The sequence below is a fragment of the Lepus europaeus genome, chromosome 3 (genome assembly GCF_033115175.1).
Source record: "Lepus europaeus isolate LE1 chromosome 3, mLepTim1.pri, whole genome shotgun sequence".
Taxonomy (NCBI): Eukaryota; Metazoa; Chordata; class Mammalia; order Lagomorpha; family Leporidae; genus Lepus; species Lepus europaeus.
Genome location: NC_084829.1, coordinates 152,619,869 through 152,634,596, shown reverse-complemented (window position 1 = coordinate 152,634,596; position 14,728 = coordinate 152,619,869). Strand labels below are relative to the sequence as shown.

The following is a 14,728-nucleotide window of genomic DNA, read 5'->3' as shown; positions in this document are numbered from 1 at the left end:
GATTTTAAGGAATCTTATTTCAACCAGATATTTTGGATTTTGAGCCTTCTTGGCATTCTTGACAGGCATTCAAAAAATCAAAGTTTCAAACAATCTGGTCTCTAAAATTTCCAGTAAATCCTGGACTTTGGTTTTTCCAGTTTGGGCCCAACTGAAAAAATCGAAGGACCTATGTCTCTCATCTTATAGAGACACCAACTAATCAGGCTATTTGGATCATATTAGAAGTACTGTCAAGATGTGATGTGGTACCAAACTTTAAGTTTCTATAATGGAAAATGCTATTAATACAAATGTTGGAGAATTAAAAAGTCTAATGATCTTCTGTTACTAGACATGATAGTTATCTTAATGAGAAAGCCCCAGAGGCCTAAAGGGTTAAATACTTGTAAAATCCTACAGGTGCTTTCAAAAATACTGTGAAGTAAGCAAGTGCCTCTTGTTGGTTGATGAGTTTATAATTTTAAACATGGCGACTTAAAGTCTTTTGTCATCCACAGTTATATATGATGTGCTGCTCATAAAACTAAAGCGTTGTTGGTTCTGTGTTTAGCTGTCCTCCTATAGGTTCCTATGGACTTTTTCCAGCCACTTCTATTGTATTCAGTACTTTGGGATGGCTCTGTAAACAGATGAAGCCAATAATGTATTAACAGTACCAACTGAGAGAAAGTATGGTTAACTGAGGTTACTAAAAACAAAAAGCAATTCAAATCAATTGGCAATCTACAAAAAGAGTTAAAGATTGTAAAAGCTATTATTAAAATTGCTAGATTGGTCTATTATGCTATGTTATATCTGTGTACATATTGTATGTCCACATGGGGAAATTTTATTAAGAGTTTTATTTTAAATGGCTTATAGATAAGATTGTCCATAAATTTAAGCTGCTAAAATCAATCAAAGATACATTTTAATTTGTGTGACCTGAATCTGTGTATCATATGTTTTAAACTTGTTGGTAGAAAGAAACTAAAAACATTTTAGATGGTTGTGCTTAAGTTTACTGGCTAAACAAACTACACCATGTTAGATATTTAAGAGGTGTTTTCAAATACATGATTCTTAAAATTTATAGAAGGCATTGGACCTTCTGGTAAATGTTTTTCTTAAGTTGTTATCTAATGGTTGAAACGGTTTGCTAAGTATTCATGTGATATTGCTATTGTCAGCAAGCGATCTAGGACTTGCTCCCTCATTTCTCTATTCTAAGCCCAACTTGTTCTTTCATTTCTCTATTCTCTTCAAGGTAGGAAACTAATTCTATTATGAAGGAATCTGTAGGACGCACAATTTAATCTTTAGACCTTATAAAAGAGATGGCTAACATTTTTCTGTAATAGCATAGCCAAAATAAGAACTTAAATAATAATCTCATACCTAGATTCACTTCGCCATCAGCCAAGTATACAGTAAGTAGAAAAAACCTCCCTTTCAGACCAAAGGGAAAGAAAGTTTTAAAGTGAGAATATAATTTTCCTCATGGGCATTGTCTACCTTAGAAAAACTACTACAGAACATGCCTGTGACTATAGACACTTGTAGTTCAGGCCACCGAAGATTAGAGATGGGACACGGGCACTCCCTTGACTTGCATCCTCTGGTCTGCTTTAACACAAACCAGGAGGAAAAGAAAGCTCGGCATCAGAAGCAATGGGTGGCAGGACTATTAATGGCTGATCTGTACAGTGATCTGCCCTCAAGGAGACCCAACAGGCCAGTCCACTGCAGTGGCTTTCAATGTGGTAAGCCTGGGCTTCAGCAGAAGTCAGCTTGTGAAGAGCCCTGGCAGCTCTACCAAGAGTTGGATCACTGGAAATGGACCTGCCCTGGAGTCGAAGGATGCCCAGGTCAGAGCCACAGATCTTATTGGCTCTAAGCTGAAAAGCCCTTCACTCAGCCCAACTTCCAAAGTGACCACTGCAGCTGAGGGGATGGTCAAGTAGGGTCAGCAACATTGCAGGCAGAACTGTAAATTTCTTGTTAGAGATGCCCCCTGCCTTGACCTGGCCAGCTCTCCTCCCAGGCCAGCCAAGTAATGAAAGTCAACAGAGTGCCTTCCCCTAGGAGGGTCACACCTCCCTTAGGATATACCCCATGTGAAGAGATAGATAGGTCTGGGCCTCTGAACTTACAAGGCCTAAAGCCCACCAGATTATTATCAAGCCCCTTCTATCAGGTTCTATTTGCCTCTCAATCAGAAAAATTACTTGTAGCTTAGACAGCACCTTTCTTAGCTCCTCTAATAATGACTCTGTCCTTTGTTCTAGGCCCTGTCTAGTGCACTTGGGCCTCATTCCTTTGTAATCATAACCTCTGCTCTACCACCAATGGCTCTACTCCCAACCTGTGTGTACTGATGGTCCTCTTCCCCACTTAATGCTGTATAATTGTCCAAACCTGGCAAATGCCACTCTTAGGATCATTGGTTACTATCCTCACTCTGTCTTTTATGACCTTGTCTAAATATGATCAGAGTCAGCAAACTTGGAAGGCTTCCATAGCCTTGGCAACTCATGACGAGAGCCTAGGGTGGTTTTGGCGCCATAAACTAGAGTGTCGATTTGTTGGGTCAACAACAGGAGCCACTGTGCACTTGCTCCTCATGTGGGATCTCTGTCCTTAATGTGCTGTACATTTTGATTTAATGCTATAACTAGTACTCAAACAGTGTGTTTCACTTTGTGTTTCTATGTGGGTGCAAACTGTTGAAATCTTTATACTAAATTGATCTTCTGTATATAAAGAGAATTGAAAATGAATCGATGCAAATGGAAGGGGAGAGGGAGTGGGAGAGGGGAGGGTTGCGGGTGGGAGGGAAGTTATGGGAGGGGGAAGCCATTGTAATCCATAAGCTGTATGCTGGAAATTTATATTCATTAAATAAAAGTTAAAAAAAAAAAGAGTCAGAGACAGTAAGAGAGAGAGTGCCTATCCTCCTAATTCCACAACACACAGGGAGCAGAGAATTTGATCCAGGAGTCCCATGTAGGTGGCAGGAACCCAGTCACTTGAGCTATCCCTGCTGCCTCCCTAGGTCTGCATCAGTAGGAAGCAGGAGCAGGAGCCAGGAATCCAGTTGCAGGTCTTCAGATATGGGACATGTATACAGGATGCAGGCATCTTAACCAATAGGCCAAATGCCCACCCCATCATTCGCATATATCTTGACTATAATTAGCGAAAAAGTAACAAGGAATAGAAGCTGTGCACTTGCCTTAAGCTCATTGGTATCAGCCAGCTTGGCTTTGAGCTCCGTGTTAGAGTCTCGACACATGCTCAGATCCTTCTGCAACCTCTCCACCTTCTTCTCCAGCTTCCTGATGGTGAGATGGGCCTCGTCCCTCTCCACCACCAAGGCCGTGCGCACCTGCTTCTCCTCCTCCAGCTGGGCTATTTTCTGCCGGAGAAGGTTCATGTGCAGTTCTTTACTCTCCAGTCTTTCTTTCTGAGTCTTTAGCTGGTTTGATACAAATAGGGGTTTTTTTTTTTTTTCAGTAATTGAACATCAGTAAACATAAATGAATTATGTCGATTTTTATCTATGCTTCAATAGGACTAATTTGTAAACCCTCAAAAAAGGTCACTGGGTTACTTTTTTGATTGCATATTTTATTAATATTTTTTCCAAGAATTAATTTTGCAGTTCCAAAGTAGGGGACAAAAGAACCACAGAAGATGTGCAAAGGAGTCGGCATTCAACATGTGATTCTCTGTAACATTATGTGCATAATAAAATATGAAATTACTTTTAAGGCTACTAAAATGGGCTTATCAGAGCAGAATACAGAGACACAAAATGCTCTCCAACTTTCAATGACCATAATATCTGCGCTGGTGTTTTCTGAAACAAGATAGGGTACAAGTTAGTACTGGCTAATTTCAATCCCTTAGAACAGAGCTGAGTGGCACCCAACATGAAAGTTGCTATGTTTCTCAAGTAGGATATACCAAAGAAATCTTTAAGAAAGCTTTGTTTATATGTTTAAAATCTTAGAATAAAATAGATTTCAAGGAGGTTTTAGTTCACAGGTTCCCTTGTTATATGCCTGCCCTATAAGATTCACAAACCAAGCAAAAAACAAAGTCCTCAAAAATCACTTACCATTGACAATCAAGTGAGGGAAAGCAGAATGACTTTCAGAAAACATGGATTCTAAGAGGGAAGAAGTCCTTCTGGGTCCCCCATGCCACAATGAGTAAATGTATATTAAATACAGAAACCCCTGCCACCTCCAAGGGAGACTGGAATGGAGTTCCCTCCTCCCTGCATGTAGTAGAAATGTTGGGAAGCTGGGTTGGACATGCGGCACAGAGGCACCCACATCCCACGACTACATTCCACCCCAGAGGACCTGGTTTGGCTCCTCTGATCTAATCCAGATTCCTGCTAATGCATACCCTGAGAAGAAGCACAAATACTTACGTCCCTGCAAGCCACATGGGAGACCTTAATTGGGTTCTAGTCTCCTGGCTTGCATTTGAGGAATGAACCAACAGATGGAAGATTCTCTCTCTCTCTCACTCTCTCGCTGTGTGTGTGTGTGTGTGTGTGTGTGTGAGAGAGAGAGAGAGAGAGAGAGAGAGACTATCCATCAAATAAAATGAAAATAAATAAAATAATTTCTAAAATACCAAAGAAATATTGGCAAACAGAATCATGTAGAATCATTGAAAGTGTGAGCTGAAGATCATCACATTTTCCCTAAGTATCTACTCTCTGTCTGTCACATGTTAGAAGGTGGGAGGGGCTTACTGAAGTGCTGCTTTGAGTATCTTGACTCACAGCAAGAGCTGTATTCAAGTCCAGATCGATTTGAGCCTCTTTTAGTATTTTTCTAACCAACCTCCCTTTCCTGAACTTGTTCATGTCAAACTCCACCCATTTGTAAACTTATATGGGTAATTTTTAATAACTATATAACTCTTTTTTAAAAATATTTTACTTATTTACTTGCAAGGTAGAATTACAGGGAGGCAGAGGCAGAGAGAGAGGTCTTCCATCCACTGGTTCACTCCCCAAATGGCCAAAACAGCCAAAGCTGGGCTGATCCGAAGCCAGGATCCAGGAGCTTCTTCTGGGTCTCTCATGCAGGTACAGGGGCCCCAGAACTTGGGCCACCTTCCACTGCTTTCACAGGCCATAACAGAGAGCTGGATTAGAAGTGGAGAAGGGGCTGGCACTGTGGCACAGTGGGTAAAGCCAGACCCTGCAGTGCCAGCCTCCCATTCGTGCCCTGGCTGTTCCTCTTCCAATTAAGCTCTCTTCTATGACCTTGGGAAACAGTGAAAGATGGCCTAAGTGCTTGGGCCCCTGCACCCACGTGGCAGTCCCAGAGGAAGCTCCTGGGTCCTGGTTTCAGATCGGCCCAGCTCTGGCCATTGAGGCCATTTGGGGAGTGAACCAGCGGATGGAAGACCTCTCTCTCTCTCTTTCTCTCTCCCTCCCTCCCTCCCTCTCTATTTCAACTTTCCCTTTCAACTTTCAAATAAATTAATAAACCTTAAAAAAAAAAAAAAGAGTGGAGCAGCTGGGATGCAAGCTGGCACCCATGTGGGATGCTGGCACTGCAGGTGGCAGCTTTACCCACCATGTCACATTGGGCCAGCCCCAATAATTATATAATTCTTAAGAAGGAATTGGGACCGGCACTGTGGTGTAGTGGGTAAAGCTGCCACCTGTAGTGCCGGCATCCCATATGGGCACCTATTCAAGACCCGGCTGCTCCACTTCTGATCCAGCTCTCTGCTATGGTCTGGGAAGGAAGTGGAGGATAACTCAAGTGCTTGGGCCCCTGCACCCACGTGGGAGACCAGGAAGAAGCTCCTGGCTCCTGGCTTTAGATCGGCGCAGCTACCGCCATTGCAGCAAACTGGGAAGTGAATCAATGTATGGAAGACCTCTCTCTCTCTCTCTCTCTCTCTCTCTCTCTCTCTCTCTCTCTCTTCCTCCCTCCCTCTCCTCTCCTCTCCTCTCCTCTCCTCTCCTCTCTCTGTGTAAGTCTGACTTTCAAATAAATAAACAAATCTTAAAAAAAAGGAAGCTCTCTCAAAAAAAAAAAGCAATCATATTGGATATTGAGAAAGAAAATAAATTATCTGAGGTGATCTCTGGAAAGAATTGTATCTTACTTTAAAATCTCTGACAGATTGAGTTATCTGCTTTCTTCTATAAATCATTTCAAAATATACAGTAAATAGAGGAGAGGCCAGATGTGACTTGAGCAACTTCTAAGAGCCAGGACTTCAACAATGTTGCTTATTGTAAGTTAATAATACCTTGAGATTGGCATCATTCTCAACTTAAATATAAGGAAACAGAGACAGAAAGGTAAAGAATTTGTCCAAGGTCACACAGCTCAGTGGACTGAAACTGGGAACCCAGATGTGATTCGCAACACAGCCTCTATACTAGAATTGTGCCACAGAATTTTCTCCTAAAAATTATTATAAGAGTACATCTGGGCCGGCTCTGTGGCTCAACAGACTAATCCTCCACCTAGCGGCGCCGGCACACCAGGTTCTAGTCCCAGTCGGGGCGCCGGATTCCGTCCTGGTTGCTCCTCTTCCAGGCCAGCTCTCTGCTGTGGCCAGGGAGTGCAGTGGAGGATGGCCCAAGTGCTTGGGCCCTGCACCCCATGGGAGACCAGGAGAAGCACCTGGCTCCTGCCTTCGGATCAGCGCGGTGTGCCTGCCGCAGTGCACCGGCCATTGGAGGGTGAACCAACAGCAAAGGAAGACCTTTCTCTCTGTCTCTCTCTCTCACTGTCCACTCTGCCTGTCAAAAAAAAAAAAAAGAGTACATCTGTATTTTCCTATTTCTTCCCTCCAAACAAATAATTATACAACTAATAATTATACTTTATCCCTTTCACCCATTCACTCATTTACTTAATCTGAACTATTTCTAGCTTTTCCTCTGAGTAAATGAGAGGGATCCATATTCCATTTTCTAGGTCAGTAGAGTTCATAAATGCAAGCATTGCTACATGTTCCTCTGGTTCTCCTCTTCCCCAGAGGAGTAGAAACTGAATTTCTAAAGCTACACAAATGGCTACCCAGAGTTAAGAATACATTGTCAAGCCTGCCTTACGGTGACATTTGACCTTCAGAACATTCTGGCTAAGGGTATAAACCAAAGTTCACATAGCAAATTATGGACACCTTCCTCAAAAGACAGCTCCTGTATGTTCTTTTGCATCTCTTATTCCTCCCTTTCTTCTCCAACATTATGGCCAGAACCAGATATAATAGTTCTAGACATGATTTTGAACCAAGACAATAAGGACCATCCTATGGATGGGAAATTAATTAGTTGAATGAGCCTGACTCCTTAAAAAAAAATAGACAGCAAGGCTAAACTGCCTGTTTCCAGAAATGGATTTGAGAAAAGAAAAAATAATCACTTTTATTTGTTTAAGCCACTGTTACTGGACTCCCAGTTACTCATTTTTGAAGCAAAACCTTGGGTGACAGACATACTTACCAACTCTTTGGACTTGGAAGCAAGACTCAAATCCTAAATATACATCTTTCTATGTCTCTTAGCCACACTGGTAAATATGGTGGGTGCACGTAACTTGTTTTTCAGTGTTTGGCCTTTCATAAATCCCCTCTCTCAACACTAGCCAACTTTCAATATCCCTACCTTTCTCTGTAAATTGTGGGCAATTGTCTTGTTCTCGATGACTGCATTGCTCTCAAGGCGGACCAGCTGCTCTGTTCGAGCTAAAACCACATCCAGACGCATATCAAAGCCAAGTTCAGCAGCCATCTGGTCCAGCTTCATTTTCTCTGAAAGCTCGTCCAGAAATTTAAGATACTAAACCCAGGAACAAAAACAAAATGAGGTACAAAAGTAACGTAAATGAACAATCTCAAGAATTCTTTTCTTTCCCCCAAGCTGACAGACAGTTCTCTTCAAACTCAGCACGGAACCTGGATCATGACCCCAGTACTTGGCTATGAATTCCTGAACCAACCTGCCAAGTCCTGCCCTGCTGCTTATCCAAATACTCTCTGGACTCTTCTGGTCAATGTTCTTGATGTTCAACTTAATACTATGCACTGTTCTCAACCCAGCCATATGACAAATCTGGCTATGCTCCCAATTACATCCTCTTCTCTCGACTGGCGACACGATGCAGCAACCATGCCCCCCTCCTCCCTGGATAATCCAGTCCCTGGAATCCGCCCATCCATGCACCTTCCATAGAATTTAGGAATTTTCCAACCTCACTGGGCCCTGGCCTCAAAGGCAGAAACTGACAACTAAACTCTTGTCAGGCTCTACAGATGGCCCCACAGTCAAAGCTCTTCATACAAGCACAATTTTAACAACATTTTGAGTTTTTTGAAATTATAATACTTTGAAAATAGCTTTCAAAATGTTAATGCATCAGAGTTAAATGAACAACATCCTCAAATGGAGCTAGATGAGGGAAACCAAGATTCGTATTTTAACAGACTAAAATTACTAAACTACTTAAGGTCTTCCTCTATTTGATTTCTACAGCTTATCTGGCCATGCCCAGACACATAATATTGCTTATCAAGTGCTTGCTGGGTGAGTAGATCAATCAGTGGCTTTCTATATTATAATTTCATGATTTTGGGTTCTATCTTTGCTATTTTCTTCTCATTGGAGTCACTTTTCATCCATCTGGCATTTTCAGTCAACTAAATGTTTAAATATTATAATTTCCTACTGACTGAAGCACACTAGCTTAAAGCCCAGAATTATCTATATTTTAATCACCAGGATGAAAGTATTTGTGTCTACTTTCCAATTTTGCTAAATAGCACACATATAAATGCAATTTAATCTCTTCTTTATGGGTCATTCTTGTTACACATTTAACCTATTGCATTCTTCTGTAACATCATAGGTTGCTTTTTGTCTCATCAGGTTGTCACTACTTAAGGTTGTATCATCTCTCTCTCTCTCTTTCTGGAACTGTTAATTTCCAATCTGCATGTATGAAAGTGACCTAACTGCTCTTGATTGTATTTTACATAAAATAGACTCGTATTTCTATATGAGATCCACCCTCTTAACAGGTAGGAGTCTACTTAGGGGAAAAGGGATTAAGATGGGACCATGCCAAGACTGCACAGAGGAAGCACCTATTTCAAGGATCTTAGCTATACCACACAGAAGATTCAGATTGCTGGAAACTTCTAACTCCATAGAAGTGAAGGATGATTACATGTTTTGTTCATGTGAATCACAGTTTAGCAGGAATAGGGAACTGTGCTTTCCTTATCTTGTACAAGCCTAAATCACCTGCATTTAGCATTTAAACTCAGTACAACTTGGCTTTTCAATTTTCCATAGTACTACCCTTACAACAATATGCATTTCATATGCAGTTATCAGTAGAAAAGTCACCATGGGCAAAATTATGTTATATAAGGTGCTTTCATAACCCAGAGTTATTTTGGCATAATTCAAATGAAAATTAATAATTCAGTTACATGGAGAGAATGGAAGAGGTATAAATCCATCTGAAATTCTTGCCTTTGACACATTTCTTCCATAATTCAAATCATATATATTGACACTTATTCTAGACCCTGGAGGAACATAGAATAATATATTTCCCCTAGCCTCAAGCAACTTAGAACATATCAGAGAAAAAAAAAAAACTTAAAAACAATCCAGGATTGGGCATTTGGCCTAGAAGTTAACATGCCAATTCAGATGTCCACATCCCCACAAGAGTGCTGAGGTCTGAGTCCCAGCTCCAGCTCCTGACTCCAGTTTCTTGCTGATGTGACCCTGGAGAGCAGCAGGTAAAGAATCAAGTAGTTGGGTCCCTGCCACCCACATGGAAGACCTGGATTAAGTTCCCAGCTTCCAGCTTTGGTCTACCAGGCATTTAGAGAGTGAATTAGCAGATGGGAGCTCTCTGTCTTTCCACCTCTTAAATGAGTAAAGAAAAGAAATACTGAGGATGGTTTGGGCAAGTAGAGACAGATTACCACCATCACTGAAACAGGAGAGTGTGAATCTGAGAAATCATTTCCGTCTTGAAAATATGTAAAGTGCTCATGGGCCATCTAGGGCCAGCTGTCCAGCCGGCAGCTAGATTGCCTCCAATTTACTATATTGTACTCAGGTACAATCTTTCTCTTCAAAATCAAAATTTTGATTTCAACCACATACCTTTCATATATCAAATAGAAAAAAAGTCTTACTGTCCCAAATTTCCCAAATCTGCTCATATCTTCATTCACAAGACTTCTCTTTCATCCAAATCACTATTATCTTCTTTTTTTAAGGTGTACAAGGCTATACTTATTTTATTTTCTTAAAGATTTTTATTTATTTATTTGAAACTTGGAGTTACAGAGAGAGAGAGAGAGAGAGAGAGAGAGAGAGATCTTCCATCCACTGGATCACTTCCCAAATGGCCGCAATGGCCAGGGCTGGGCCAGGCTGAAACCAGGAGCCAGAAGCTTCTTCCAAGTCTCCCACATGGGTGGCAGAGGCCCAAACACATGAGTTATCTTCCACTGCTTTTCCCAGGCACATCAGCAGGGAGCTGGCTTGGAAGTGGAGCAACAAGGACACAGGTGCCCTTATGGGATGCTGGCGTCACAGACTGCGGCTTTGCCTGCTACGCCACAATGCAGGTCCCCCACTATTATCTTATGATCTGGATTCTTCTAATAATCCACTGACAGAGCCCCTACCTCTGACCTCTAGGCCCTCTGCACCAGCCTTCCTTGAAAGAAATCTATTTTACTGAGAAACCGCAAATGGTTTCCCATTTCCTGTAGGATGAAGCCTGAGAAGTTTCCCTGTCCTGTGTCCACCATTCCCACCTGCCTCCCCACCATCTCACACCTCTGGCCTCCACCGGGCCTGCTGCTCCATTCTCTGGCACCTCATTGGCTGTCTAGGCCATCTCCACACCCCTCCATTGCTTCATTCCTCCTGTTCTTTCTACCTCAATTCTTCTGCCTGACAAATTCCTGCACATTCTTTAAGGCCCCTGTCAAATCTCACCTCTTCTGGGAAGGCTCATTTTCTCTCACACAAGGAATGGAGAAGCAGCCATCACTCCTTTCTTGGCGCTCCTGTCACATTTGCTACCTGTCTCTGCTATGGCACTAACAGTACTGCCCAGAACCTCATCTGCCCATCTCACCCACAAGACAGTGATTTCCAAACACCTTTTGTGCATATTTTCATATCCAACCCTCAATGGAACATGAGGGTTTTTAAATACAGAAGAAGGAAAATGAAGCATAGAATATTTTAGCCTGCGAGTGTCTTTCATACCAAATTCTGCATCTTTGCTCTAGATCCCATCTGCCTCTCTTTCCCATCCTACCCTCCCTCTTGCAGCCCATACACTTCCTTCCCCATCCTGCCCAACCTTCTTTGGTCCTGTTTCTCGGCTGCTCCCTCATGCCTCTCTTCTCTTTAGTCTCCAGACTTTGCACCAGTGTACTTGTAAGTCTCCCTCCCCTGTCTAGGCACCCTCAGTTCAAAGCACATTGGCTTCCATGACCCACAACTCCATCGGCATTTCCTCTCTGGGGTCATTGATAATTGAAGCATTACTCAAAATCTCACTGTAGACCCCTTCTTTCCTCATTCCACTCTCCTCTCCCTGTGTGCCACTGACACCCATTTCTCAGTCTCTCCACTCTGCAATTTCAGCTCCACAGTGGCATTATCTTCCTAAACTACTGAGACATTCATAATCATTTATTACAAGTTGAGTGTTACAAAATAAACAACGCTGAATCTTATAACCAAGCCTGTCCAGTCTTCTCTCTTGCCAGGCCAACAAAATCAACATGTTCTCACCAAATGGGATTCACCACTCTGCCTTCTCTGAAGACAGACTCTTGTATCCACAAGATTTCATTTCCAAATCCTTTCCTCTACAGTGTCTCTCTTTTCTCTACATAATCCTAGTCTTTAAAGATGAACTCAATTATCTTTTCCCTGTAAAATCTTCCCTTTATCCACAAGCTCCTATAATACTTTTATTAATCCAATGCATTCATTATAACACTTACAACTTTAAACTACAGCAAATTATCTGAATGCCTGCCTCCCCTATTGACTTATGAGCCTTTTAAAGATGAGGAACTATGTGTTATTAATATTTTAGTCCCTCCAAAGCTTCAGGGCCTCACATGTATCAGTGTTACTATGCCTGTTGACTTTAATTAAATTATTTTAACATTTATTCATTTATTTGAAATGCAGAGTTACAGAAAGGCATGAACAGAGAGAGAGAGAGAGAGAGAGAGATCTTCCATCCACTGGTTCACTCTCCAAGTGGTGGCAGTGTCCAGACCTGAGCTGATCTGAAGCCAGGAGTCAGGAGCTTCTTCTGGGTCTCTCACATGGGTTCAGGGTTCAGTCTTCCATCCACTTGTTCACTTCCCATATGGCCACAACACCCAGAGCTGAGCCAATCTGAAGCCAGGGTCCAGGAGCTTCTTCTGGATTTCCCATGCAGGTACAGGGGCCCAAGGACTTGGGCCATCTTCTGCTTTTCCAGGCCACAGCAGAGAGCTGTATCACCAGTGGAACAGCCGGGACTCAAACTGGCACCCATATGGGATGCCAGCACTGCAAGTGGTGACCCTACCCACTACACCACAGCATCAGCTCCACCTAAATTAATTTTAATCAAGGAAGCTACAAACAATGGGAAGAGATCCAGTGATTCTTAGAATTTGTTCACTGGGGCCGGCATTGTGTTATAGTGGGTAAAGCCACCACTTGTAGTACCAGCATTCCATATGGGCACTGGTTCACATCCCAGCTGCTCCACTTTCAATCCAGCTCCCTGCTAATGTGCCTGGGAAAGCAGAAGAGGATGGCCCAAGTCCTTTGGCCCCTCACCCATGTGGAGACCCAGATGAAGCTCCTGGCTTTGTCCTAGCCTAGCCTTGGCCATTGTGCCATTTAGGTAGTGAACCAGCAGATGAAAGATATCTCCCTCCCTCCCTCTCTCTCCCCATTCCCCTTCCCCTCTCTGTAACTCTGCCTTTCAAATAAACACATCTCTAAAAAAAAAAAAAAAAGAATTTGTTCATGGTGCAGGATTTAACCAGTCTAATATCTGTAAAACTCACAATATGTTCATGGAAAGCTTTATATCACAACAGATGTTTCCACCCAAGAGCCTGCCCTCAGGGTATTACTTTTTGTTTCTCAAAATTCAAGCTGTCCCGCAGAACATCTCCAGAAACCAGCTCTCCCTCCAGGTGTGTCAGCCGTGCCTGCAGAGTCTCCAACTGGTTTTCTGCTTTCCGGGCCCTCTGGAGAGCTTTCTGGTGAGACCCAGACTCGCTGCCCAACTGTCCCACAAGCTCGGATATTTGAGCTTCAAGCTGGGAGACCATCTGGAGGCAAAGAAACAGAACAAAGGAGAGTTTCATTTTTTTAACTTATTTGTAACAAGTGTTCAAGTCTAGCAGTGTCTGGTATAGGTAGCACAACTATAAACCTTTGATAAAATTAAATTTATTCCAGATCTTTGATAAAAGTTAAACTTAAGATGAGTCACTGACAGATGTCGTTGCCTGTTTGAAATACATTTAAATGCATTATCGAATAAAGTACTTGGATGGGCATTTTTAATTTTTATATCATTCCTTCAACAGGCTACTCAACAAATGTTTATGAATAGCACTGATTTATCTCCAAAATGACCATTAATTTGGGAGTTTCCAAGATTAGTTGGAAAAAAGAGGCAAGACAAAAAGTACTCTCAAAATCTACATGAGGCACTCCCCAGAGAAACTCTTCCACCACATATAGGTGATTGAAGATGTTTCAGTGTGATGGGGCCAACGCTGTATCATAGCGGGTAAAGCTGCCACGTGCAGAGCTGGCATCCCATATGGGCACCGGTTCAAGTCCTGGCTGCTCCACTTCCAATTCAGCTCTCTGCTATGGCCTGAGAAAGCAGTAAAGGTGACCCAAGTCCTTGGGCCCCTGCACACCCAAGTGGGAGACCCGGAATTAGTTCCTGACTTCTGGCTTCAGATCGGCACAGTTCCAGCCGTGAGGTCCAAGTGAGGAGTGAACCAGCAGATGGAAGTCCTCTCTCTCTCTGCCTCTCTTTCTCTGTGTTACTCTTTCAAATAAATATTAAATCTTAAAAAAAAAAAAAAGATGATCCCGTATTTCCCTTGGTGAGTAATCACGAGGCCTTATTGGAATTCAAGGGCAGAAATATAATTTTCAGTTATTTTTCAACCCTCTATGGAGTATTGGTTACTCATGCCCTAAATCCCCATGGTGCTGACCCAACACGATATGGTTCTGTAGTAATATTGCCATCACAGCATTTGGAAGGTCAACATCTCTAATATGCTGACGTTAGAGGAGGACAGCAATGATGTCCAGCAGGCAGAGCACGCTGATGATTGCCCCCTCCTCAAGAGCATAAGAGCAGGGCCCCTCTACTAAAGTCCCCCATGGTTCTCACAGCCCCCCAACTTTGCCCAAGGCTTCATCTGTCCCAGCACATCCCCTCCTAGTCCTGAGTGTGCCCTAAAACCAAGAATATAATTTCCCAAAGACCTCAGGTGCACTTTCAGCCTATTCAACCCAATGTTATTAAATCCAGTTTTCACCAAACGTTGAATTCCATGAAACCACTGAATCTAGGGGAATATATGTGTTTTCTCTTGATGGATTAGTTTGGAAGAGGAAAAGGAAAAAGCAGTAGATACTTGCATAACA

The 14,728-nt window shown here is 42.5% G+C and overlaps 1 protein-coding gene across 1 annotated transcript in view; it reads right to left on the bottom strand.

Annotated features, from left to right (window-relative positions):
- The window catches only part of CCDC170 (coiled-coil domain containing 170), a 121,686-nt gene that overhangs the window by 36,825 nt on the left and 70,133 nt on the right, over positions 1-14,728 (bottom strand). The window contains exons 7-9 of the mRNA XM_062187284.1: positions 13,180-13,380; positions 7,649-7,822; positions 3,218-3,460 (exon numbers count right to left, since the gene is read on the bottom strand). Coding sequence (XP_062043268.1) covers positions 3,218-3,460; positions 7,649-7,822; positions 13,180-13,380 — 618 coding nt within the window. The remainder of the gene's footprint in view (positions 1-3,217; positions 3,461-7,648; positions 7,823-13,179; positions 13,381-14,728) is intronic.